A 26,819-nucleotide genomic window follows, 5' to 3' on the forward strand; every position below is an offset into this window, starting at 1 on the left:
CCAACTCTCACATCCATTCATGACCACTGGAAAAATCATAGCCTTTACTAGACAGACCTTTGTTGGCAAAGTAATATCTCTGCTTTTGAATATGCTATCTAGGTTGGTCATAACTTTCCTTCCAAGGAGCAAGCATCTTTTAATTTCATGGCTGAAATCACCATCTGCAGTGATTTTGGAGCCCCAAAATATAAAGTCTGACACTGTTTCCACTGTTTCCCCATATATTTTCCATGAAGTGATGGGACCTGATGCCATGATCTTTGTTTTCTGAATGTTGAGCTTTAAGCCAACTTTTTCACTCTCCTCTTTCACTTTCATCAAGAGGCTTTTGAGTTCCTCTTCACTTTCTGCCATAAGGGTGGTGTCATCTGCATATCTGAGGTTATTGATATTTCTCCCAGCAATCTTGATTCCAGCTTGTGCTTCTTCCAGCCCAGTGTTTCTCATGATGTACTCTGTGTATAAGTTAAATAAGCAGGGTGACAATATACAGCCTTGACATACTTCTTTTCCTATTTGGAACCAGTCTGTTGTTCCATGTCCAGTTCTAACTGTTGCTTCCTGACCTGCATATAGGTTTCTCAAGAGGCAGATCAGGTGGTCTGGTATTCCCATCCATGCACACTCTCAAAACCCTTTTCAACATGGCAGACCCTAAGTTTCTGCTCCACAGGAGGCACAAAGAATCTTTCACCACACAGCAGCTCCTCAGAATACATCTAAACACAGCACCCCTCAGAATCCTTCTCAACACAGCAAATCCTCATATCCTTCTCAACGCAGCAGCCCCTAAGATTCTTCTAAACACAGAAGCCATCAGAATCAATCTCACAATGCAACCCTTCTGATTCTAAGCCCCTAAAATCCTTCTCAATACAAAAAGCCCTCAAAATCCTGACATGGCAGCCCTTCAGAATCCTTCCCAAACTGCAGTTGCTAACATTCTTCTCAACACTGCAGGCCCTGAGAATCCTTCTCAACAAGGCAGCACCTCAGATCCCCCTCAGCAAGCCAGCCCTCCCAAATTCTTCTCAACATAGCTGCCCCTCAGAATGCCTCTCACATGGCATCCCTCAGAATACTTCCCAATACTGCTGCTAAGTCACTTCAGTTGTGTCTGACTCTGTGCGACCCCATAGATGGCAGCCCACCAGGCTCCCCCGTCCCTGGGATTCTCCAGGCAAGAACACTGGAGTGGATTGCCATTTCCTTCTCCACTTCCCAATACTAAAGCCCCTCAAATCCATCTCAACACAGCACTCCCTCAGATCCTTCCCAATGGGGCAGCTCTCGTGAATTCTCCAAAATACAGCAGCCCCTAAACTTCTTCTCAACAGAAGTTTCTCAACAGAATCTTTCCCAACCCAGCAGCCCCTCAGATCCTTCCCAACACAGAAAGCCCTCAGAATCCTTCTGGACACAGAAGGCCTCCTCCAGATCCTTCTCAACACAACAGCCCCTAATCCTTCACACACAATAGCCCTCAGGATCCACCTAAATTGCAGCACATCAGAACCTTCCCAGCACGGCAGTCCCTAGAATCCTTCCAAATACTGCAGGCCCTCTGTATTCTTCTCAACAGACACCACCTCAGAATCCTCCTCAACATGCAGCTCTTCAAAATAATTTTCATCATAGCTGCTCTCAGAATCCTTCCCAACACAGCAGTCCCACAGAATCCTCTCAATATGTCAGCCCCTCACTTCCTTTTCCAAAACAACCATTCACAATCCTCAATACAGGTGCCCCTCAAAATCATTTTCAACATAGCAGTCCCTCAGTGTGTTAAATCACTCAGTCGTATCTGACTCTATCCGACCCATGGACTGTAGCCCACCAGGTTCCTCTGTCCATGGGATTTTCCAGGCAAGACTACTGGAGTGGGTTGCCATTTCCTTCTCTGGGTCTTCCCAAACCAGGGATCAAACTTCAGAATCATCTCAATATGGCAGCACCTTAGATCCTTCCCAATGCTGTAGCCATTCAAAAAATGTTCTGAACACAGAAGTCCCTCAGAACCATCTCACTAAGGCAGCCCCTAAGATTCTTCTCAACACAGAGGCCCTCAGAATCCCACCCAACAGGACAGTTTCCTAAGATTCTTTTCAGCACTGCATGCCGTCAGAACACTTCTCAAGAAGGTAGCAGCTGGGAATTCTCAACATCACAGTCCCTCAGAATCCTTCCCCAAACTGCAGGCATTCAAATCATCCTCAAGAGGAGGATGTGAATCAGCATCTTTTCAATAGGATAGCCCCTTAGAACCCTTCCCAATACTGTAGCACCTCAGAATCCTTCTCAACACAGCAGCCCCTAACAAAGAGACCATCAGAATCCATCTCACAAGGCAGCCCTACTGAACTGTCCTCAACATGGCAGCCCCTAAGATTCTTCTCAACACAAAAGCCCTCAGAATTCTTGTGACACAACTGACCATCAGAATCCTTCCCAACATGGTAGCCGCTAACAATTCTCATCAACACAGCAGTCCCTAAGATGCTTCTCAACACAGCAACCCTTAGAATCCTTCTCAAAATGACAGCCCATAGGAATCCACCTCAACAAAGCAGCCTCTAAGAATCCTTCCCAACATGGCAGCTCCTCAGATCGTTCTCAGAATCCTTCTCAACACAGCAGCACCTCAGAATTCTTACCAACATGGCATCCACTCACAAACCTTACCAACACGGCATGCCTCCGAATCATTCTCAACACAATAGCCACTCAGATTCTTCCCAACACAGCAGGCCCTCAGAATCCTTCTCAACATGAAGCACCTCAAAATCTTACTCAACATGACACTACCTCAGAATCCTCCTGAACACCACAGCCCCTCAGATTCTTGACAACACAAAAGCCTTCAGAATCCTTTTGACATGGCCACCCTTCAGAATCGTTTCCACCACTGCACCTACTAAGATTCTTCCCAACATGGTGGCCCCTAAGATTCTTCTCAACACTGAGGCCGTCAGCATCCTTCTGATACAGCAAGCCTTGAGAATCCTCCCCTTCTCAGGACTGCATCTCCTCAGATCCTTTCCAATATGGCTGCCCCACAGAATCCTCCTGAACACTACAGAAGGCTGTGTCTTGTTCAGCGTCCTCAGCGTCCTCAACAAGGCAGCCTGTTAGGATCCTCTTAACACAGAAGCTTTTGAGAATCCTCAGAAACATGGCAGCCCCTAAAACTATTCTCAACACGGAGGCCCTCAGAATCCTACCCAACACAACAGTACCTCAGATACCTTCTCAACACAGCAGTCCCTCAGAACTCTCTTCCCAAACAGGCAGTTCCTCAAGATCTGTCCCAACAAAGCAGGCCACAGATCCTTCTCAACATGGCATCCCCTCAGAATCCTCAACACAGCAGCCCCTCAAAGATCCATCTAAACACCCCAGACCCTCAAAATTCTTCTCAACATGGCAGCACCTCAGGTACTTCCTAACATGGCAGCCCCTCAGAATCCTTCTGAACACAGCAGCCCCTAGATCCTTCTCAACACCTCAGCTGCTGAGAATCTGCCAAAAAAACAATCACCTCCTAACATTCTTCTCAACACAGAGGCCCTCAGAATACTTCTCAGCATGGCAGCCCCTAGAATCTTTCTCACCTGGTAGCCCCTCAGAATCCTTCCCAAACTGCAATCGCTACATTCTCCTCAACATGGCTGGCCCTCCAAATCCCTCTCAATACTGCAGCCCCTCAGAATCTTTCCCAACATGGCAGCCCCGGGACCCTTCTCATCACCCAGCCTTCCCAAATTCTTCTCAACATGGCAGACCCACAGATCCTTTGCAACACAGCAGCCCCTCAAGATCCTTGCCTGTGCAACAGCCCACAGATCCTTCTCAACACTGCAGCCCTTTAGAGTCTTCCTCAATTCCACATCCCCTGAGAATCCTTCTCCACACGGCAGCACTTCAGAATTCGTCTCCTAAGAGCAGCACCACCAGCCGAGCATAATTGAAACTTGACATGACCTCTACTGGCCACGGTCAGCAGGGAATCCTTGCACTGATTTACCCACTGAGAGGTTCAGATTTACCAACTTTCATTTTTTTGAGGGATGAGAGCGCTTCCCACAACATGGGAGCTTTTAATTTCCATAACCCCACGTCGGGGGCCTTTTTTTCATGGTTCAAGAGACAGAACAGACAAAACAAACAGTAAAACAGACTGAGATCCATCATATCAGTAATTACATTCCAAGTAAAAGTCTAAAACATTCCAATTAAAACCCAAGACTGTCAAGATGATAAAAAAGCAAGACCCGACCATATGCTGTCTACAAGAAATGCATTTTAAAATTCCAAGCCACGGTTAGGTTCACAGAAAAAGAGTGGGAAGAGAGATTCTGTACCAACGCTAATCTTAAGGACGCTAGAGAGGCTATATTCATAGAAGAGAAGGCGGATATAATGACAAAGTAATTCAGAGACAAAAATGGAAATTTCATAATAAAAAGGCAATTCACAGTGTGCTTAATAACAAGAGTTTCAAAAACCATGAGCAAAAAATTCATAGGATTAAAGGGAAAAAGAGACAAATCGGCAATCATAATCAGAGATTTTAACACTTTCTCTCTCAGAACCAAACAGAATAACTAGACTTCCCCACCCCACTGCCCACTCCCCAAAAATCTGCAAAGCCACGGAAGGTCTAGATCATCTTGACATAATCGAGGGTTCTAAAACACTGCGCTCAACAACCACACACACCCTTTGAGAGCTCAGTAAGGGACTTACCTCCCGGGTGGTCCAGTGGTTAACACTCCACGCTCCCAATGCAGAGGGCCCAGGGTTTAATCACTGCTCAGGGAACTAGATCCCACATGCCACAAATACAGACCCTACTTGTCACAGCGAAGAGCTCACATGCCACAACAAAGACCTAATGCAGCCAAATAAACAAATATTTTTTAAAAAAAGAGATCAACAAGACAGACTGAGCCTGAGCCACAGAGTAGGTCTCAAATGCCACAATGACATGTTTGTGTTCTCTGACCATGATGCATTTGAGGGAGAAACCACAAGCGCATTGAGGAAACCCCCAAATCATTGGAAACTGAATTGCACAATTCTGAACATCCCAAGGGTCAAAGACGAAATCGTAGCAAAAATTAGCAAAGGTCTGAATGACATGAAAGTGAAACCGGAACATACCAAAATCAGCAAGACGCAGCCAAAGCAGTATTCAGAGGGAAATTGTTAGTGGGGGACTAGAGGCCAAGGGTGCGTGAGCCCAGAGTCTGCAAGGTCCCAAAACTCAAGGTCTACTGGTTCTCTCTCACAGGGATGTCTTTGCAGTTGGTGCCACCTCCCATGTGGAAAATGAGTCCCCACGGGACACCCCAGCACTGCCCCCTCTCTCTCTGACTTCCGCTATACTGGTAATTACTTCTCCTAGACCTCCCTTCCCTACAGAGTTAGGAACTAGGGGTGGTCTCAGCCTCTGCAGCTTGCCCAGGGCCCAGCCCCACATCCACATCCTGCTCATCCACCAGGAGCCCTGAGCTCCACACAGGGGTCACCTCGACTGCAGCACAGGTACTCACGCTTCTCCAGCTGGTCGCCGACCACCCTGAGGAAGGCCACGGAGATCATGAGCAGGTTGATGATGAAGCAGGCCTCACACAGCTTGCCGATGGCAGGGCCACACAGCCCTCCGACCACGCCTTGGTAGGTGGCCTGGCCGCTGACGGAGGCAGCGTAGCCCAGGACAACCAGCCCGCTGATCAGGAAGACCAGGGAGATCTGCCGAACAAGACCGTGGCATTGGGCATACCTACAGCTGCTCAGCCCACCCCCAGTGAGCCTCAGCTGCAGAGGCCATGGCCTGACGAGCCACCAGCCCATTCCCCAAAACCAGAGTTACAAAGCAGGTGGATTCTAGAGGCCACGCTGGTCTAAATCTGTGAATCTGGGATTCACACCAAACCACACCAGCTGGACAAATGAGGCTTTGGAAACCCGGAGTTTAAATTACTTTCCTAAGATCACATGGGTCGCTGGTGGAGAGCCATAAAGCACGGTGGTTAGGAAGCAGGCATGCTGCTGCTGCTTCTAAGTCACTTCAGTTGTGTCCGACTCTTCGTGACCCCATGGACTGCAGCCTACCAGGCTCCTCCATCCATGGGATTTTCCAGGCAAGAGTACTGGAGTGGGGTGCCATTGCCTTCTCCAAGGAAGGAGGCATACTTGGGTTCAATTCCAACCCTGCCACTCACCCACTCTGTGGCATGAGGCCAACCATCCATCTGTCTTCCCATCCATGAAATGGGGATGATACCGTCTACCTTACTGGGGGATTGCGAAGCATTTGGACTAAACAAAGCACATAATCACTCAGCTCAGTGCCTGGCACGTGGTAACTGCTCAAGACATGACAGCTGGGGACTGCCCTGGGGCCTGCTGGCTCAGACTCTGCGCTCCCCATGCAGGGCCCTGGGAACTGGATCCTACATGCCACAACTACGAGCTCATAGGCCTCAACTAAAGATGCCATGGGCCACACCTAAGACCCGGGGGAGCCAAATAAATATTTAACAACAACAACAAAAGAAATGGTCATTGTTTCTCTCTAGACTCCCTCACCAGGGCTCTCCCTACTTCAGTTTAAATTTTTCCAACAGTATGAAAATTTTTCAAACATCTAGGAAAATTGGAAGAATTTTACAATGAACACCATGTCCTCACCACCTAGATTCTACTAGGAGCAGGTCCCTGTGCTTGTTTTATCACATCTCTCACCATGTGTCCACATGTCCATCTAAACTTGGGGGTACATTTCAAGGCAAGTTGTGGATATCAGTACACTTACCCCCAAAGATTTGGGCATTAATGGAGTGTTATTAATTGGAGTTTGATGTTTGTTTATAGTCCTTCTCTCTTGTGAGAAAAAATTCACACACCATGAAATGCAGAGTCGTGAGTGCATCACTGGAAGGGGTACAACTGAGGTATATGTGCAGCCTGAACCTCTACCAAGTCACAGAACATCACATCCCTGAGTTCCCCTCCTGTTCCCATCCTAGATTCAGAAAAAAACACTCTAATAGTACTTTGCTTTTATATATTTTCCTATCTGGCTTCTTCCACTGAGCAGCAACACTTGTGAGGACCAGCCCTGTCAGATGGGTCAGTAGTTTATTCCTATTTTTCTTCAGTGCTATTTCACAGGGTGGATAGAATCACTTGGCTCGTCCAGTCCCTTCTGCCAGACATCTGGGCTGTCCTTCATTTTGGCTGCTATGAATGAAGAGCTGAGCATTCTAGAATGAGTCATGCCAAGGACCCACGTTTCCTTCTCCTGGACACACACCTAGGAATGGAATCTGTGGGTGTTAGGGTAGACATGTGTTCAACTCTGGCAATTTCTTATACACTGTTTTCCAAATCATCTGTGCCACTCAACACCCACCCCCAGTGATGCACTCGAGTCCCGCTTGTCCATGGAGTTAAATGTTTTTGAGTCTCTCCAGGCTGGACCGTTACCTGTGCCTAAGCTGGACCTGGTCTCCACACTCAGACCCCGTCCCACAGTTGTATGAAGGAGAAGAATGCAGAAGCGGCAAGGTGCTCAATCTAGAAGCCTGGGGAGAGCTAAGCTGACCCCTTCAGACCCAGTTCGTGCCCTGACTGCAGGCTTGTTCCTGCTCCAGCAGCCTGAGGGCAACATCTAACTGGACCAAGTCAGAGAAACTCAGAAGTTCAGAGCCAGGAAGAACATGCATGCTCCCTCCAGCCCCTGGACTTCTGTCCAAGATGGCTCCTCTGCCTGGAACACCCTCCTGCCTCCACCACTGTCCCTCATCTGGGGATGGGCATCCCTACTTCCCAACCCCCCCCAAAGTCACCTCCTCCAGGAAGCCTCCCCACACTTCACCCCTGAGTTGGGTTCAACCTTCTCTGTTTCAGGCTCTGGCAGAACCATGCCTTTTATGGGCACAATTCTTCTTATGGTAGGTTGAATCCTCTCAAAAGTCTAATCTCCAGAACCTGTGAAAGGGACTTAGGAGCACCCGTCTTTGCAGGCGCAGATAATGAAGATGAAAAGGGGTCTTCACAGGTTAAAATTAAGGACCTTGAGATAAGGTCGCTCTGGATGATCCAAGTGGGCCTCAAAGCCAATGACACATGTCCTTATAAGAGACAGAAAAGGGGGAGACGCAGAGGAGTGGCCAAGTGACGACGTGGCCACAAGTGAAGGAACAGCTGGAGTCCCCAGGAGCTGGAGAGGTAGGAAGGACCTTTTGCTAGTGTCTTTAAGGGAACATGACTCTGCTACACTGGGATTCGGACTTGACGCCTCCAGGACTGGGACAGCACACACTTCGGTGGTTTACGCTGCTCAGTCCTTGTGTCCAGGGGGTGCATACAGGGTGGAGATCATCACCAGACTCTAAGCTCCATGGAGACTGGGGTCGTGTCTTTTTGCTTACGTCCAGCCCCCAGGAGAGCACCCAGTACATAGCAGGCACTGCTAAATATTTTGGACAAAAGGAAGCAAAGGGGGTCAGACTGAGCCTCGGCCAGTGAAGGTGAGTCTCTGCTAACGCAGTGAGCTGACCACACAGGACTGGGTGACCCTCAAGAGGGTCCCTGAGCCTCTGAGCAGCCAGTCGGCAAAAGCCCCTGGCCAGGCTGCCTCTCTCTTTGCAGTCAAGGAAGATCCAGGCTCATTAATTTAATCAATCCTCCAATGCTAATGAAGCCATGAGAGACCTAAAATCTCACACCACTAGCCTCCCAGTGGCAGGGATGTTTAAACATTCCGCCAACCCAAGTGGGGGCAGAACTCTCTGATGAAGAGGGAGAGACAGGAAAAGAGGTGGGGGAAGGGTGAGCTGCTCGCCAGCCTGACTTTCTCCCTTGTGGGGAGTTTCCATTGATTCCTATTTGGGGTCCCCTTTCCTCGAGTCTGCCTGCTCAGGGCAGGAGCTTTAGACCATCCCGGGCCAACGGCAAGCCACCCCAGCAGCGTCAGTGTCACCAGGGAGGCCCACCCGCACAGAGTCAGCATCTGCGGCCCTGGAGGCGCTGGGAGACCCCACACGGAGCCTGGGGAGCGAGTGGGCCGCTGCCCGTCTGCCTCAGCCCCGCCTGCTGCCCTCTGACTGGCCGGTCTGTGCCCGCCATGGACCCCCATGCCGGCCCCACCTGCTCCGTCACTGACCCTCTGTGGCTGGAGGTCGGGCTCCCTGTCCGGGGGACAGCACACACAGCCTTGCTGCCCGTCGCGTGCACCCACTCAGTGCTGCCTCGGAGGGGGCTTCTCAGCTTCCACCACCCCCAAACGGGTCACACCCCCCTCCCCAGCGCCACTGCCCACCACCTCATTCGACTTCCTGAATCTTATCCAAGCTCCCCGTTAGACCAAGCTTCAGGAAGACAGAGCCTGCACTCTCCAAACGGGTGCTGGGCCAGCGCGGGGCCGGCACAGGCTCCTGGACACCACACAGGGTGGTATTTGGCAGCTTCCAGAAGGACCAGAAAGGCCCAACGGAGCCCTTATCAGCAGCTGCCAGGGAAAAGCCTTTGACATGATGCCCGACAAAGAGCTCACCAGGAAACGACTGATTCCTATCAGCTAATAAAATGAAGCTGAGCTAACCAGCAGCTCTTCTCCACTGAGGACAGTCAGCCCCTGGAACTTTCTGGAAAGGGAGGGAGTTTGGGCTCCACACGCAGCACTGGCCAAACACCCCTGACCCTGCGCAGGCTGGGGGCTTACGGCAAGTCAGTCCTGCTCTGCCCAAGGATTTGGGCTTTAGTTGTGGAGCAGAGACCAGCTGCCAAGAGAAGGCAGGCAGTGGCTCAGCTCACAGGCCGGGTTCATAGGCTGCAGGTGCGGGGAGCACAACTCCACCTGCCCTCCCCCACTCCTCCCCCCAAGCCCCACCTGGCTGCGTGGCCCTCAGCTCCGAGGATGCTCACGGCCCTGGTCTGCAGGTTTACACCGGGATTTTCCTTTCTTCCCCATGAGCTGAGAGGGACAAGAAACCAAAACACAGGAGTAATTTTGAAGACAAGCAGCTCTGCAGAAGCAATGCCTAGGGCTCCGCCTGGAAAAATAAAATTCAGCTCCTACATGCTCCCAGAGACCACCCTCCCCCACCCCGCCCCATGAAACGGCCCCCGACGGCTTACCAGCTCCACGAGGAAAGCGGGGGTCACTCCCCCCGCCTTGTGGAAGGCCCACGGAAAGTTGAGCAGGCCAGCGCCCAACGCGGACTTCAGAAGGATGAAGACGGCACCCAGCGAGGACAGGCCAGGGCCAGAGGCTGTAGGGACTGGCTTTTCTGAAAGGCCTCCGCCTCCTGGGGTCTGCCCCTCCATGGCTGGAAGCAGAGTGAGGAGGAGGGTTGTCTCGGGATCTCCAGCTGTGAGGGGTCTTTCCTCCACCGAGCCAGGGCATCCGTCGCAACCACCTGGCCTCGTATGCTTTCCGAGCCCCTGATCCCCTTTTCAGAGCCTTATACACCCACCTGCGCTGTAACACCTGGTCCTCATGCCTTCCCCTCAACAAATGTTTCCCAACTTTTACCCCTGTTCATCGGCACTCCTGCCCTCCCACTCAACTCAAGGCCACCGGAGCTGCCCCCTCCCCTTTCTCTTCCAACCCCCAAACTTCTTCTCATCACCCATCCCCCTGCTTCCAGCACCCAGTCCTTACCATCAAGTCCAGTCTTCACAGAGACCAGCAGTCCTGGGCCATTGGGGATGGGATTCAGGCTCACGCCAGAGGACCCAGAGGGGTGGGCAAATGAGTCAGGAATCGTGGGGGGCCCTAGAGAGCACCGGTGGGGGTCACAACTCCAAACCTAGGAGGATAGGACCAAGAGGTCAGGCCATTCCTCCCAAGAACTTGCAGCTTCAGAGGCTGCTGGTCTGAGCCGGGGAGGAGGGGAGGCTTAAGACGCGCCGGGGCGGGGCCTTCCCTGAGCCCTGGGTCAGGGAGCTGGCTGATCTCACCCAGCGACCTGGGCCAGGGCCCAACGCCTCCTCCCAGGACACCTCTCCAGGCCCCCTTCTGTTACCTGCTAGGGGCGCCGTGCCTGGCTGCCCAGCTACAGAAAGGGGTCTGTCTGCCCTCCTCGCAGGGGGCTGGAGATTCATGTAGGCAAAGGCCCAGGAGCTTCACTGGGTGGCTCCCCAGACTAATGAGCCCTCGAATCACCTGGAGGTGGGTTAACAGGCCAGTGCCGACCCGCCCATCATGGGTGGAGCTGAGATCCCACACTGCTCACACTGCTCTGGGGAGCTGCGTGCTGGGGGTCCCTAGACCACATTTTGAGTAGAGGCCACCTCTCCAACCTGATACAGTCAGCTTAGATACAAGCAGAATACTGGAAACGGTTCCAATCTGGAAAACACAGGCCCATGAAGGTCAGGTCTTGAATTCAGAGGTGAACTTGTCTGTTCCTGGCACTCAGACTCAAATCCCCTGGAGAGTATGTTAAATCACAGACCATGGGCTCCCTCCATGGCATTGCTGACTCGGGGGCCCAGAGGCCCTTCCTGGGAACTGCTGCTTTAAGTTAAACGTCTTCAGCGCCTCCCTCAGTCCAAGTGTCTGCGGAGACCAGCACCAAAGGCGTGTCTCGCGTGGGCTCGAGCCCACCACGGTGCCCCCTCGCTGCAGCGGCGTCGCTTGGTCTGCTGAGTGGTGGGTGAGTCTGCAGGTGCCAGGGGACAGGAGCCAGAGCCGGCCGGCATCTAGGCCATAGAGCGGCGGCCCCCATGTGAGCAGTCTCACCGGGACCCAGGCCTTGCAGGGCATGCTGGACGGCTCCCGGAGTCCTCTCGCCCAACCCCGAGGGCTGTCACCATGGTCTGTACAGAGCAGGGCTCCCCCGAGGTGGGGCAAGTGGCTCGAAATGTGACCACTGACCGGTGCCAGACCTGGGAATCAGCCCCGAGTGTCCCCTCAAAGCCAACAATGTCACATTGCCACCCCCTCGTCCCTGTCCGGATTCCAAAGGTGCCCGAATGGGACTGGATGAGTAACGGCAAGGATGAATGGGAGAGTGGGTGGCAGGCCACGGTGCGGGGAACGGGAGAGGCTGGGGTGCCCAGTCCCTCTGGAAATCACATGGCTCAGGGCTCCCCCACTACAACCCCAGGCAGTGAAGATCAAGGGCCCTCACAGCAGCCTGGCTTTGTACTCCTTAATCTGGGCTCTGGGCTCAGGGGCACTTCCCTGTCCTGCCTGGGTCCCTCATTAGCTGCCCATTAACGTGCATGACTTAGAAATTGGTCACTGGGTTGTGAAATTCCACTCAATGGGGAAAGCCTCTTAATTCTGAAGGGCTTTGATATGCCCTCTGCCGAATCCCAGGGCTTCGTGACCTTCCCCCGGGGAGGAGGCGCCCCTGGGCCCGTCTGTGTGGGTGGGCGGCTCTAGTGGCCCATGGGCTCAGCCCAGCACCCTGCACATGGCCCCGCATCGCCCCCAGGGGAGCACCTGGCCAGGGACGTGCCCGGGTCCCTCCTTCCCACCTCCACAGGTACTGGTCACCTGGGAGGTTGCGAACTTCAGGGAGAAAGTGCCTTCAGCTCATTTCCACGAACTTTTGTGCTCATACCCTTCACAAGGTTCTGGAAGACAGATGGGCAGGTCTCAGGAACCTGAGGCCTGGGGCTGTGATCCACGCCTCACAGAGGTCACCTGCAGAGTGGTGGGAACAGCCACACCTACCCTGAGAACAGGGACACAGGAGAGGTCAGAGGGCAGAGATACAAGGCTGACAGAAGCAGAGGGTGGATTGCTGCACACTGGAGGTGAGGAGGGGGTGGCCGGTCAGGGGATGCAGGGCCTCGAGAAGCTGAGACAGGCCAGGAAGCCAATTCTGCCCTGGAGCCCTCCTAGGGAACCAGCCACATTTGAGCTCCATGAAGCTGATTTGGACTTACAACCTCCAGGACTGCAGGGAATAAACACGCTGTTGTTAAGTCCGTGCTTCCTGGTAACTTGTAACAGCAGCAGCGGGAAATAGATACACCCAGCACCACGAGTTCTGAGGGTCGGCACCTCTCAGGGCTGGAGGCCTGCGGTCCACCCCCTACCCCGGCTCTGGGCCTTTTCTCAGTAGTAGGTCAGAGACGGGGGAGGCTTCCAGGTGACACTCAGCCCAGAGCATGGGCCTCGCTCTCCCCTCCCCCTATGAAAGGGATGGACCCCTGAGTTACAATCTGGAGTCCCGCTCTAGCTAAAGGAAAACTGTGCCTTGGCATTTGAAAGTGAGAAAGTATCTTCCAACAGCCTTAATACTGACCTTCCTCCACCCACCACATCCATAGGAAGAGTCCCCAGGTGTCGGCAGCCAGACTGGAGGCTGAGTCACAGGGCAGTGGGCAGGTGCCCAGCCCTCAGTTCAGTTCAGTCGCTCAGTCGTGTCTGACTCTTTGCGACCCCATGGACTGCAGCATGCCAGGCCTCCCTGCCCATCACCAACTCCCAGAGTTGACTCAAACTCATGTCCATCGAGTTGGTGATGCCATCCAACCATCTCATCCTCTGTCGTCCCCTTCTCCTGCCTTCAGTCTTTCCCAGCATCAGAGTCTTTTCCAATGAGTCAGTTTTTTTGCATCAGGTGGTGGCCAAAGTATTGCCATTTCAGTTTCAGCATCAATCCTTTCAATGGATACTCAGGACTGGTTTCTTTTACGATTGACTGGGTTGATCTCCTTGCAGGCCAAGGGACTCTCAAGAGTCTTCTCCAACACCACAGTTAAAAAGCATCAATTCTTCAGGGCTCAGCTTTCTTTATAGTCACATCCATACATGACTGCTGGAAAAAATTAGCTTTGACTAGATGGACCTTTGTTGGCAAAGTAATGCCTCTGCTTTTTAATATGCTACCTAGGTTGGTCATAGTTTTTCTTCCAAGGAGCAAGCGTCTTTTAATTTCATGGCTCCAGTCACCATCTGCAGTGATTTTGGAGCCCAAAAATATAAAGTCTATCACCGTTTCCATTGTTTCTGCATCTATTTGCTGTGAAGTGATGGGACCAGATGCCATGATCTTAGTTTTCTTGTGTTTTAAGCCAATTTTTTCACTCACCTCCTTCACATGTATCAAGAGGCTCTTTAGTTCTTTTTCGCTTTCTACTATAAGGGTGGTGTCATCTGTGTATCTTAGGTTATTGATATTTCTCCCAGCAATCTTGATTTCAGTTTGTGCTTCATCCAGCCTGGCATTTTGCCTGATGTACTCTGCATATAAGTTAAATGAGCAGGGTGAAAATATACAGCCTTGACATACTCCTTGCCCAATTTGGAACCAGTCTGTTGTTCCATGTCCAGTTCTAATTGTTGCTTCTTGACCTGCATACAGATTTCTCATGAGGCAGGTCAGGTGGTCTGGTATTCCCATCTCTTGAAGAATTTTCCACAGTTTGTTGTGATCCACACAGTCAAAGGCTTTGGCATAGTCAATAAAGCAGAAGTAGATGGTTTTCTGTAACTCTCGTTTTTTTGATGATCCAGCGGATGTTGGTAATTTGACCTCTGGTTCCTCCGCCCTTTCTAAATCCAGCTTGAACATCTGAAGCCTGGCTTGGAGAATTCTGAGCATTACTTTGCTAGTGTGTGAGATGAGTGCAATTGTGCGGTAGTTTGAACATTCTTTGGCATTGCTTTTCTTTGGGATTGGAATGAAAACTGACCTTTTCCAGTCCTGTGGCCACTGCCGAGTTTTCCAAATTTGTTGGCATATTGGGTATGGCACTTTAACAGCATCATGTTTTAGGATTTGAAATAGCTCAACTGGAATTCCATCATCTTCACTAGTTTTGTTCATAGTGATGCTTTCTAAGGCCCACTTGACTTTACATTCTTGGATGTCATTCACCTACATTCTAGGTGAGTGATCACACCACCGTGGTCGGACATGGATACATGTCTGTGTCCCTGTTTACCTTAGGGAGCCTTTAAAGCAGATTTCTAGGCTCTTCCCAAGGAGCATATGATTCAGTAAATCTAGAGCAAGGCGCAGGGATCTCTGCCTGCACTGCCCTCATGTTACCAGCAAATTAAACCAACATCCTATTATAGTAACATCCTCTTAATGGCACCACCCATCGGGGGAAAAAAGTCGAACTTTTTCCCTCTGGAAACATCTTCTTACTCTACATGTGACAGTCCTTAACTCACTTCATCTTGGAGCCAGTAAACACTGAGTAGCACCCCCAGCATGACCAGCAAGCAGACAGCCTTCCCACCACAAGAAGCAATCTGGCACTGGGGGCTCAGGCCCAGGCCAGATCTGGGTTGGAAGGCTGGACCCCTCAGCTAAGAAATGGTGGTTGGGGTATCACAGGATGACTGAGACTACCCTGCCCCCCAAGCCCCTTAATGCACACAAAACATCCCCCTGGCTAGGCCAGCGGTGCGCTCAGCAGAGGCAGCACCATTGTTCCAGGTGGGCTCACTGAGCACAGCCTTGTTCTGGTGGGAGGTCCTCAGGGTCCTTGTACCCGGGCACCAGAGGCTATGTGTGTGCAGGGAAGACCCCAGACCGGTGTGCCAACACAGGGGAGGGCTGAGGGTGGGAAGAGTAAGCAGCAGGGCTAAGGAAACCCTGAGCACCCGACTTCTGGCCCCTCTCCACACAGTCAGGATACTGCCTGCCTGGGTGAGCATGCCTAACCAGCCCTGGGGCCAACCCCAGGGCCCTTGAGGACTCCCAGGCCTATCTATAGTTGTGCTGGGGCAGCTGCTCCTGCTTTTGGTTTTTAAGACACGGAGCCATTCCCTAGAACAATGAGAGTCCACTCCAGGCAAACACGGGACTTTTCGAAGCACTGAGTAGGCCTCAGGCACACGTGTTAGGAAGAGACCCACGGTCAGCCAGAGGACATAACTGAGCACTGCCTCTGCGTCAGGCCCAGGGCTGGATGACAGCAGACAAGGCCCACTGACTGGAAGTGGCCGGTCTGAGTCTACACCCAGGGCCCCGGCACGTTCCTCCCAGGTGGGCCTTGTATCCCACAACCCCCGACAGGTCTCCCCTTAGGACAGGGAGGCACACAGCAGATGCCATCGAGTGGTCCTGCAGAGACTCTTCCCCCTATCTGTGCACGCTCACCCTGCCGAAGCCCTCTCTCCAGGCTCCTTTGCCTGTAACGTCCACATTCTCAGGGGCGGGAACTGGGGGAATGGGAGAACTCTGCAGGGCCCTCGGCAATGCCTCCAAGTCCTCAAAGCAACAGCCGCCACGGAACACGGTTCAAAGCTGCCAGGTTACCACCGTGACCTGCCAAGGGTGACACATGGCAGGGAGAGTTGGGCGTTGGTGGCTCCTCCCTCATCCCTCGTCCGGGGTCCCTCTCTGCCCGGGACCTCACCCGCGCCCTGGCCCCATGCGGACTCTGCCCTTTCCCATCAGTCTGTCCTCACCTGTCATCTGAAAGCTGATGTCTGGGCCAGCTGAAGAACAGAAAACAGACTGTACAGGCAGGGGTTAAAAATTAACAGGCTGCCCTGGATGAGGCAATGGTTTCTTAGAAATCGACCCTGAGAGATAAAATGAACTTCATCAAAATGAAAAACTCAGGCCCGAAAGGATACCATTAGGAAAGTAAAAAGATGACTGACAGAATGGAGAAACTATTTTCAAGTCATGAATCTCATAAGGGACTTTCATCTGAAATATACAAAGAACTCTTAGAAGTCAACAATAAAGACAACTCAAAAAATGGACACAGCACTGAAACAGACATTTCTCCAAAGACAGAAAACTGGCCAATGAACACATGAAAAAAATGCTCAACACTCATCTTTAGGGAAATGCAAATCAAACCACAGTGAGACATCAGTTCACATCCCCTGGGGTGCAACTGTCAAAAAGATGGGTAATAGCACGTGTTGGAGAGAAGGTAAAGCTGTGACCCTCACACACTGCTGGCAGGAACTACTGATAAAACAGTGAAGCTTTGGAAAGAGAGCTTGGTGGTTCCTCAGAAAAGGAAGCATAAAGCTACAGGATTTTACTCTTAGGTGTCATCCCAACAGAAATGAAAACTTATGTCCATACCAAAAATGGTACCCGCATGCTCAAAGCAAGACTATTCACAACTGATAAAAAGTGGAAGCAGCTCAGAGGTCCATCAAGTGAGGATAAACAAACTAAGACCTGTCCACATGAGGTCCAGAAAGGAGTGAAGTACTGAGACAGCTATGACACGGACAGACCACTAAAACACGCGCTGCGGAAGCAGCTAGTCCCCAGAGGCCGTGGATTACATGCTGCTGCTTACATGCAATGTTCAGAACAGGCGAATTCAGAGACAGCGCATCAGTGCCAGCCTGGGGCGGTGGGGGAGGGGTAGAGGCTGGCTTGCCACTGTGCACGAGGCTTCTTTAGGAGGTGGTGAAAGTGTTCTGGAATCACAGCGCTGACGGTGCACACACTTGTGAATATACTAAAACCCACAGAACCGTACACGTCTAAAGAGAATTTTGTAGTAGTGAATTAGATCTCAAGAAAAATTCAATAGGCTGATTCAGAACCCATTCCAGGCTGTGAGGAGGAGAAAGGGACAGGTGGCAAAGGGACCACTTACACATTGCTTCTTAGCCTCATGCATGTACGTTCAGTCATGTCCGACTCTGAGACCCCACAGACTGCAGCCCGCCAGGCCCCTCTGCGTGTGGGACTTCCCAGGCAAGAAGATTGCAGTGGGCTGCCATTCCCTCCCTCCATGGGATCTTCCCAACCCAGGGATTGAACCCATGTCCCCTGCATTGGCAGGCAGATGCTTTACCACTGAGCCACGTGGGAAGCCCCTTAGCTTCATACAGGTAATGCATATTTATTGAAAATTTTCTTCACCGACAATGGTGAAATCAAGACCCAAATTACAAAACATGATGGCAGTTGATACTTATAAAAATAAAGCGAAGGGCTATGTTTCACAGATTTGTGCAAGTTTCTTTCAAATCTCAGTCTGTCCTTTCATCAAAAAGGAGATCGCAGCATCTGTGTTAGTCCTCATGATGAAATAGTAAAAAACTGCATTCCATTGACAAAAAAAATAGCTTTGCTTCCAAACAGCACAAGTCTTTAAAGTGACTTTTCCCCAACAATAAATATAGAAAATAGCCTTTATGGAGCACGTCTGGCTTGGTCAGAGCTGCTTCCTCCCCAATAGCCTTTAGACATCGTCTTAGTCTTTGGTGCATGGGCGGCCGGCGAGGTCTGACTCCAGGCTGCCCTTTGGGGCCCTCCAGTGGCCCCAGCCCCGTGCAGCACAGGCTCTCAGCTACTGCAGACGCCCAGCTGAAGGCTTGAGCCCTTTCGAGCCGGGGCCCCTCAGACCCCACGGCTCCACCCGCCCCGTGGCTGCCCGCAAAGGCGCTTCCCGGCTCTCACGGCCGGCCGGGTGGACGTCACACCGAGGGGGCCTTTGGCGGGTGAACCTGCTGCACGAGCTGTGGGCGTTTCACCCTGGGTTTCCTCCGCTTCGGCCTGCTCTTGGCCTTGTTGATCTGCACCACGAAGAAGGCCAAGACCACCATGGCTCCCAGGAAGGCGAAAACGGGAATGGTCTGGCCCACCTCCTGGTTGTAGCGGCCAGGCATGATCCCTGCAGGACAGTGGGAAGATGGTCAGTCTGACGGCTGCAACCAGCTGGGCTCATAGTGACCCAGAGAAAGGAGGAGACAAAAGTGCAGGCCAGCAGGGAGGCGAGGACGGCTGGCCTCACCGCTGGGAAGGCCTCCCACAGGTGAGACTTGTGGTGGGCAACTGAGCGTGGCCGCTGGTGGACCCTGGGGTTCGTGCTGTCGTCAGCTCTGTAACTGGACAACATGTGTTCTGGGTTCCAGAATACAGGGCTGGACCACATGGGACAGGGTACCCCTTCCTGATCCCTGGAGTTTCTCTGGCCAATTCCTAGACCCAGGAGAAATGCCCCCAGGGAGCTATAAAGTCATGTAAGAGCACAGGGATTTCCAGAGCAGAAGAGGGGCCCACACTCTGCCAGAATGACTTGATCCCATCGTCCCAGATAAAGGACCACCTGCCCCCGACAGTCTAGCCAGGCCAAAGCCATATCAGGGTTGGGGGCGGGGGAAGGACATCTGATGTCACTTGGGGGAAGGGACAGCCCCAAAATTAACTGGGCATCCCAGGTTAGGAAGTCCCATCCCAGGTGGGCTGGGGCAGAGAATCGGTGGAGATGTCTGGGTTGAGGGTTCAGAGCCAGGCTGTGACAGACGAACATCATAAAATAAATTCCGATTTGAAAATTCAGATAGGATTTTCTAAGAGGCCACAATGGATTGATCCTTTAGGTCTGCTCTGGCCTTGTGATTTGTACCAGGAAGAAAGCCTGGACCACTGCTGCTCCCAGGAAGGCAAAGACAGGAACGGCCTGGCCCACCTCCTGGGCAAAAGGGAGAGGCTCTTTTGAATAAACCATAGGATGACTCAGCCCCACAATAAAGCATCTAGAACTGACCTCCAGGAATGTCCCAGGCTCCACTCTCTCCAGGAGACAAGGGCCTCACTTGAGGGCGATTCGATCGGAAGTTGGGCAATACCACTTTGTCCAGGTCAATGGAGAGCAACTTCTGGTGTTTCCAAAGGTTACTTCAAGAAAACAGATTCAAACAAAATAAACATAAGCAACTGTACTGGTCCCAGGCAACTGAGCCAATTCCTAAGAAACAGAAAGTGATTTAAACAGAAACGTGAACTGATGTCCCATCTATGTTTATCTAAACACAACTTACAGAAACGTGAACTGACGTCCCATCTATGTCTGTCTAAACACAACTGCGGACAACTGAGGGGCACTTCCAGGCCCCCAGGTGAGGACGTCAGATTGAGACCTTATGCACGAGATGCTTCTAGAGGGTCTATAACACCACCAACGCAAGATTGTCTTGGCTTCAACCAGGAACACGACCCAGCAGAAAATGAGGAAACTACACGTGACCTCTGAAGGAGCTGGTGGACAGCGGCAGTGGACACAGCCCGGCTGGAAGGATCAGTCTCCGCCATGGGACAGCAGAGCCGTGGGCACCCACTGTGATGTGGCAAAGGGGGCAGACCTGGCACCTGGGGCCAGCTGTCACCTTGGTCCTCAAGGACACTACGCACAGGAGGGAGAAGGAGGCAGACACCCAAGTAACCAAGCAGTGGGCAGAAACACGGGAATAAAGGAGTGAGCACGGGCCTTGCCTGAGGGCTCAGGATGATGAAGGGGACACATGCGCTTTGCAAAATGCACTGGACTCGTTTCGACTGCATCATTACTCTCAGTACTATCTCTGAGATCGGAAGCACATGTAACTGAGGAAGAGAGGCTGGTACACGGCCAAGAGCAGCGTGGGAAGACACAGAGATGAGAGCAAAGAGTGCAGACAGAAAATCTGAAGACCGTCCTGGCTAAAACAAGGGAAGAGAATAAAATATGCTTGCAATTATGAATTCCCCATTCTGCTTCTTATTCATGTGGACCCTGCTGGCCCATCTCTTACTCTGGCCAAGTGAGAGCAGACAGCCGAGTTCTAGCAGCAGTCAAGAGGCAGGTCAGTGGGCAGCCAGGAGATGCCAGCTCCGTAAAGAGGCTTTCTGATAAGCTGCTATCGGGCATGTCCAGCTGGGCAACTGCCTGGACTATAACCTGCTCTATTTTATATGATTTCACTTTGCTTTTCAGTTTCGTCAGTCTGGAAATTAAACTGATAATGCTAAGTTACGGAATCGATGCGTTTAAGCTTTATAACCCTGCAGATGAATATACATGGGGCTGTCTTTTAACGCTCACAGCGCTCTCCTGTTGTGGAATTTAATTACCCCACAGTGACCCTTTCTCGCTGAGCACTCGGGGTGACAGAGCTTCACACTATCATTTGAGAATTCCACAATGTCCCGACGGGAGGACAGGTTAGCCTCGCGTGGGGCTCCTCGTAGGTCTGACCTACAGCCACTCGTAGTATGGACGCCCAACGCCCGGGAACTACATCCCGGTTTCAAGGACGGAGTGAACACCTGCACTCGGCACTAGGCTGACGACCCCGCCCTTTCCAGGGCTGACTGCGGCGCTCTGACATTGTTTTGCGTCTCCTCAGAGATTCAGAATCTAGACCCAGATCTAGGTCGCTGAGGACTGAGAACAATTTCCAGCAAGAAGTGAGATAAAGGTGGGGCCTTGTGGGTGTTTTAAGAAGAAGGAATTCCAGAGAGTGACAGTGAAAATCAAACTCTAGGGGCTGCACAGCAGCAGCACCCTGATGGGCCAGGCTGGTACGTGACGGGCTGTCTGATGGACACGCAGATCTAGGACACTGTCACCTGTTCTCAGAGCGCTGAGCAGTACCATGGAGAAGTGGGTTTCAGGAACCTTTGCCAACAGTGACTGTCCACTGAGTGTGAACTGCTGACAACAGCTGGAATTAAAGTCTGGTTTGAATGTTTGGATAATGATAGGTTATAAATAAATGAGATATAAAAATGGAATCTTATCAGAAAATTTTAAATGATGGCGTGTTAACTGGAATGGAAAAGTACTCAGTAATTAAAGTTTCAGGAAGAAACTGCTGACGAGGAGACAACGTGATGAATCTCCAATGCCGTTTCCTATCAAGCCTGTTCTAAAGATGACATGGTCAGTGAGAGGTGCACTCAGGGCTTCTGTTCATGATGACAGTCAAGCACAGGAAGCTTCTAGGCCTTCTGCAGGCATCTCCCTCCTCGTGGTTCACCGTGTAGATGGCAGTCCCCATGCCCTGCCACACTCCCCCCAACACTGTACATGCTGAGACCCAAGCAAAGTGGGCAGCTGGTAGGGGAGAGAAGGCAGGAGCCCCCGGAGGGGAATGGCTGCGAGTGTGGGCTGTGCCGCCCGTGAGGGAAACAGTGGCTGGCAGCACAGCTCAGAGGAGGAGCAGCTGTGGGGGGCGGGGGGGTCTCCCACACCCATGCCCAGAATATGGGGCCCTGCGTCACGGTACTAGGACTGCAATCCTCCTCACCAAAGCAGGATCTCCTGCTGGGACCAGAGATGCCAAAGAGCGAGACAGGAGAGGAATGATCTAGAGAAAGCAGGAACCAGTGGACTGAGCTGGCTCTTCTGCTTGAACAGAGAAACAGCACAGGTCACTCAATTTTGGCTTCTAAAAGGAACTGACACAAATGAAGAGCTCAAGCATGACAGCCAGAGAAGCAGGCAGATCACAGTGTCTGGGCCTGTCACAGTCCGAGGTCATTTTACCAGGGACAACACCCAGCATGGGGTGAGGGCATAAACGTGACTCCAGGTCGCCCCGGTGGGACACAGGAAGACCCCATCTGTATTCCAGAATCAACACCACACACAGGCGCACTCAACTCCCAAATCTCCAGCTTAAGGAGTCAGAGCGACCCTTCCAGGGACAAGATCACAGCTTTTCAAGCAAAAACCAAGCAAACTTCACCAGAAGGCTAATTACCACAGCTCTTTTTATGCATAATACCACCAGGGTGCGTGATTCTAAAGGTCAATACGGGGGCTCACTAATTTAAAAACCATCACAAATGACAAGCTAGACTTGATTATTCGATAATGATGTCAGTAAAATTCCATTCTCTCCTATTAAAAAAGAAGCAATGAATCATAAATCCAGCAGAAGTGGAAAAGCACAGCAGACACCAACCTGGGAGCCGTCTCATTTAAAGGCTGTGGCTTGGCCCACGACAGATGCGGACAGGCCGGCAGTGCGCGTGGCTCAGGGGCTCCAAGCCGGGCTTCCAGGACCTTGGAGTACCGGTGCAGGTGGTTCCCTGGGCAGCACCCACAGACAGGCCATCATTGTTAGGAGGCAGGGGAAAAAGAGACTTCGTTAGTTGTTGCTTCCTCTAAAGTGGCCTCACTGCATGCACAGCAGCAGCCAGGCCCCCTCATGCCCGTAATCACACATACGTGCCTACACTCAAGGAGTCTAACCTGTAGATACACTTCATGGAAACAGCATCTCTTCAAATAGTTAATGCTCAGACCAAAAAGAAAATCTCTATTTTCAAAATTCCAAATTCCTTTTGTTTCTCAGATCCGTGCTGCCCCTTACCGTAGCCACTGCCCACACATGGCTATTGAGCAACTGAGAGGCTGGGTGCCACACGTTTGAATAATAATATCCTGGGGACTGGGGCTGTACAGTTTTATCACAAGAACTTCCTGCTTCTTTTTACTCCTTAAGTGCAGCCAGTAGAAAGATCAGAACTACACCGGCTCACACCACGCGTCGATGGACAGCCTGGGAGGTGGGCCTCAGGCTGTGAGGGCTCGCAGACCGGGGCTCTGCTGAGTGGCCCGCCGCTGAGGGACCTGGGCCCATCTCTTTCATGGACTTGGAAGAAGTATCTGCTTTCCAGGTTCTAAGAGGACTCAGAGAGTAGTCCCTGTGAAGCCACCCTGGCCCAGCACCTGGTACCTAGTGACTGCGCAGACCTGCTGACCACTCCTCCCCAGAGCCCCGAAGCCACGTCGTTTCAAGAGCCTGCACCCTGGAACCCCCACCCCTGAGGCCGCTGACCTTCCATCCTCTCCGGGGCTGCCGAGCCTGCTCCGCTGGGGGGGCGCTGCCGAGCCCCCGAGTGGCTGAGGCTGGGGGGCGTCACCCCATACGACGTGAACTGCAGGAGCGCATCCAGGAGCCAGAAGCAGTCTGCGGGGTCAGCAACACACTGCTTAGGAAGTAGACTATTTTAAAGCAGCCTCTACAGGAAAACTAAAGTGAGCCCCGAACAAGGGGGAAATGGGGCGGGAAAAGATCAGGTCCCAGCACGGCCCTGCGTGAGACACTCATGTCGTCACGGTCATCGGCTGCCCACAGGGCCTCCTTTCAAGGCCACAGGCTCAGCCAGGCTGGCCCACAGGCTCGGGGCTGCACGAGCTGCCCAGGCACCCCCCGGCTCTGGGCCCCTCATGACGAGGATGGGGGGTGGCCCCTTCAGGGACAGCAGGACCACACGGCAGCAGGGGAAGAAGCGCTGCTTGAGAACGGGGGGCCTGCCGAGGAGGGGAGAGTAGAGCTGACCCCAGCCAGCGCCCGCAGGCTGTCCTGGAGGAGGGCAGAGCCAGCACCACCACGCGCGTCGGGAGAGGTGGGCTCAAGGTCAGTGCAAGTGCGGTATAGTGGTCTGGGCTGCCCTGAGTCGGTGGCCCCAGCCAGAGTAGGAAGACAGTTCTCCTGGGGACGCCACCGCGAGGCCTATGCCAGGCTGTGCTCAACAACCCCCTCCTGGGGCCAAGTGGATGGACTTTCCTCGCAGGAGACCGAGGAGCTGCACTGGCTAAACCTGGATCACTGCCCCCACCAGCTTCTCCCCACGGCTGCCACGTCCCCCAGAACCAGCACGGACAGGAAGAGGCCCACAGAAAGGAGAGGGGATGGCAGGAGGCGCCTGTCCCCCAACAGAGCCCGAGTCAAGTGCTCACGGCCCCGAAAGCTCCTCCAGGTGGCCACAGGGAGTGTGGGATAGGACAGGCCCCGGACCACTGACAGGGCCAATAAAGACGCTTCCCAAGACCTCAGGTCTGCAACAACAGTCTCTACAGAAATAAAACATTCATCTTCTTTCAACTGTAACTTTAACCTTCACTTTTGATTTTCATTAAAAAAAAAAAAACCGAACAATATTCTAATGCTTTACGTGAAATGCTAGGAATGCAACCACTTAACATTCACATCACAGAGAGGGCGCAGGGAGAGAGACAGAGGGAGAGGTGCACCCCAGGCAGGAGGCCAGCTACGCTCAAGCCACCTTGCCCCTTCCCATGAAGCCTGGTCACCACCTGCCCATGAGGACACGCCTCTCCCCGCCGTCCTATCCCCGAAGACTAGGTTCTGGTTCTGGTCTCGTCGTCTGCCCCCAGCAGAGACGGAACACTCGCACCCATCCACCCCTCCTTTACAAAGCAAGAGAAAGACAAGTCTGTGTCCAAGCTCATCCTTCAAATGTGAAGGACTCATCAAGAGATGCTGGAAAAGAGGGGTGCTAAGGACTAGGTGCCCCCTCTCTGCCACCCCCTCACGCCCAACAATGATACCACACACCCCTCACAACAGCCAAAACTCCCAGGTCTGGCATGAGGGCCAAGTGCTGGGCCCGCAGGAAAGGGGTGGTCAGATGCGAGAGGGGGCCTGCAGAGTAGTGCCAGGGACACAGATGCCAGAGAGGGAGTCAGGGAGGGCAGAGACAGGTAAACGGCCTCCCACCCACACATGGTGGGTCTGCCATCCGCCAGCCTCTGGAAGGCCACGAAGTTTTGTTTTGCTTATTAAACACGTCTGGCCCAAGATACCTATCGAAACATCCCAAGCAGCCTCTACCTGTTCACCAGCACCTCCTGGGGGCCTATTCGGGGACCAGGGCAGAGAGTGGGAACGTCACGGCCACTGAGCCCACCCGCTCAGCCGCACCACCGCTCACCCTTCTGCCGGTGACTGTCGTCCAAGCAGTTGGAGTCTCCATACAGCACGACACGGCCGCCGCCCTCAGCTGGGAGCTGGTACAGCCCCAAAATGGGGACATTTTCAACCACCACCGTTTCCTGCTTCAAGACCTCCAGTCCTGAAACAACACAACAAAACAGGAGTGAGAACTTCCGCAGGGAAATGAAGCACTTCCCAGCTGCCCCTTAACTTAACATTTAGTCCACATGACAAAACAGAAAAAAAAAAAATCACACCAAGATCTAACATGCAGTCACAACAGTGCACTTTTAGGAGAAGAAAACAATGTATAAAGTGCCACTAATTTGGGTTGTAGCAAAATTCACATATGTGTGTATGTATATTCCCATATTCCTCCTTTTCCATTTTTACTTGAAATGGTGATACATAGTATTCACAGTCCTAAAGGCATCACTTCTGTCTTTTCATTCCCCAAGCACAAATTTTCGTCCCTTCTTATTATGCTGAAAGGCTACGTCTTCAGACTACACACACACAAGCGGCAGTGCCCCTCAACACACAGGTACCTATGCACACAGCTATACCCACGGATGCCCAGGCTTCACGTTTAGTAACAAAAGCTACGACAACGACCCTCATCTTTAGAGCACACGCCCACGTATCTCTGATTTAAGGTATCTGTTACATGAGCCTCACAAACAGGACAAATGCTCCAACAGCAGAGCCTTCTCGCCTCTGCCCAGACCGACGACAATTCACATCTGCTGAACCAAGACGACGCTGCAGACACCACGGCAGCTGCTGCCAGCGACAGCAGCCCACAAGCGCGGTCTCAGCCCTGAAGCAACGCAGCCGCACGCCGAGCTGACGCACGTCTGCATCCAGCGTCTACCGCGCCGGTCCCTCTAAAACATGTGGCTACAGGAACGCAGAGCTTCCTCTTCTCTGCGTATAAACCCCAGGAACCCCGCGGAAGGAAAACAGGCCTTTCTTTGTCAGAGGGAGAGAAGGGCAGTGAAACACACGAGGCAGGGAAAGTGCACACAGCACTGCAGCCTGGCCTCGGGCTTTGACAGAGTTTTGTCTCTGACAACAAGGTCCTTTTTGATCCAGCATAACCCAGATTTTTAAATTTCTATTTGTACCCGCAAGATTATTCAAGCAACTTAAAGCCTGTTTGGAAATAAAAAGCCCTTTAAAAAGGATTCCAAAGTAATTAATCTTTATTTTCAGACTAGCAGAACACCAAAGTAAAGTATGCACCCTTAACCTACTTCCTCTCCCCGCAAAATGAAGAGCTGCCAGACGGCAAGAGGCTAACAAGGAGTCCACGGCCTTCACCTGGGACATGGGGGCGGAGGTGGTGTCCAGAAGCGACACGGCCTGGTGAACAATGGAGCTCAGA

General features: G+C 52.3%; 2 protein-coding genes across 11 annotated transcripts in view; both read right to left on the minus strand.

Annotated features, from left to right (window-relative positions):
• SLC38A8 (solute carrier family 38 member 8) overlaps positions 1–11,577 on the minus strand; it is a 44,076-nt gene extending 32,499 nt beyond the window's left edge. For 2 of the 7 annotated variants that reach the window (XM_055552156.1, XM_055552157.1), the window contains exons 1-4: positions 11,043–11,577; positions 10,679–10,826; positions 10,153–10,343; positions 5,559–5,757 (exon numbers count right to left, since the gene is read on the minus strand). In XM_055552156.1, the coding sequence (XP_055408131.1) occupies positions 5,559–5,757; positions 10,153–10,341 (388 nt within the window). In that variant the 5' untranslated portion in view covers positions 10,342–10,343; positions 10,679–10,826; positions 11,043–11,577. Of the gene's footprint in view, positions 1–5,558; positions 5,758–9,904; positions 10,068–10,152; positions 10,344–10,678; positions 10,827–11,042 lie in introns of those variants that run through there. The other 5 variants (XM_055552155.1, XM_055552158.1, XM_055552159.1 and 2 more) reach the window with 5 other exon arrangements.
• Positions 11,578–17,795: 6,218 nt separating this feature from the next.
• MBTPS1 (membrane bound transcription factor peptidase, site 1) overlaps positions 17,796–26,819 on the minus strand; it is a 45,127-nt gene continuing 36,103 nt past the window's right edge. For 3 of the 4 annotated variants that reach the window (XM_055554229.1, XM_055554226.1, XM_055554227.1), the window contains exons 19-23: positions 25,431–25,571; positions 23,531–23,662; positions 22,652–22,778; positions 19,471–19,601; positions 17,796–18,594 (exon numbers count right to left, since the gene is read on the minus strand). In XM_055554229.1, coding sequence (XP_055410204.1) covers positions 18,398–18,594; positions 19,471–19,601; positions 22,652–22,778; positions 23,531–23,662; positions 25,431–25,571 — 728 coding nt within the window. In that variant the 3' untranslated portion in view covers positions 17,796–18,397. The remainder of the gene's footprint in view (positions 18,595–19,470; positions 19,602–22,651; positions 22,779–23,530; positions 23,663–25,430; positions 25,572–26,819) is intronic. The other variant, XM_055554230.1, reaches the window with a different exon arrangement.

The sequence above is a fragment of the Bubalus kerabau genome, chromosome 17, assembly GCF_029407905.1.
Source record: "Bubalus kerabau isolate K-KA32 ecotype Philippines breed swamp buffalo chromosome 17, PCC_UOA_SB_1v2, whole genome shotgun sequence".
NCBI classification, from domain to species: Eukaryota; Metazoa; Chordata; class Mammalia; order Artiodactyla; family Bovidae; genus Bubalus; species Bubalus kerabau.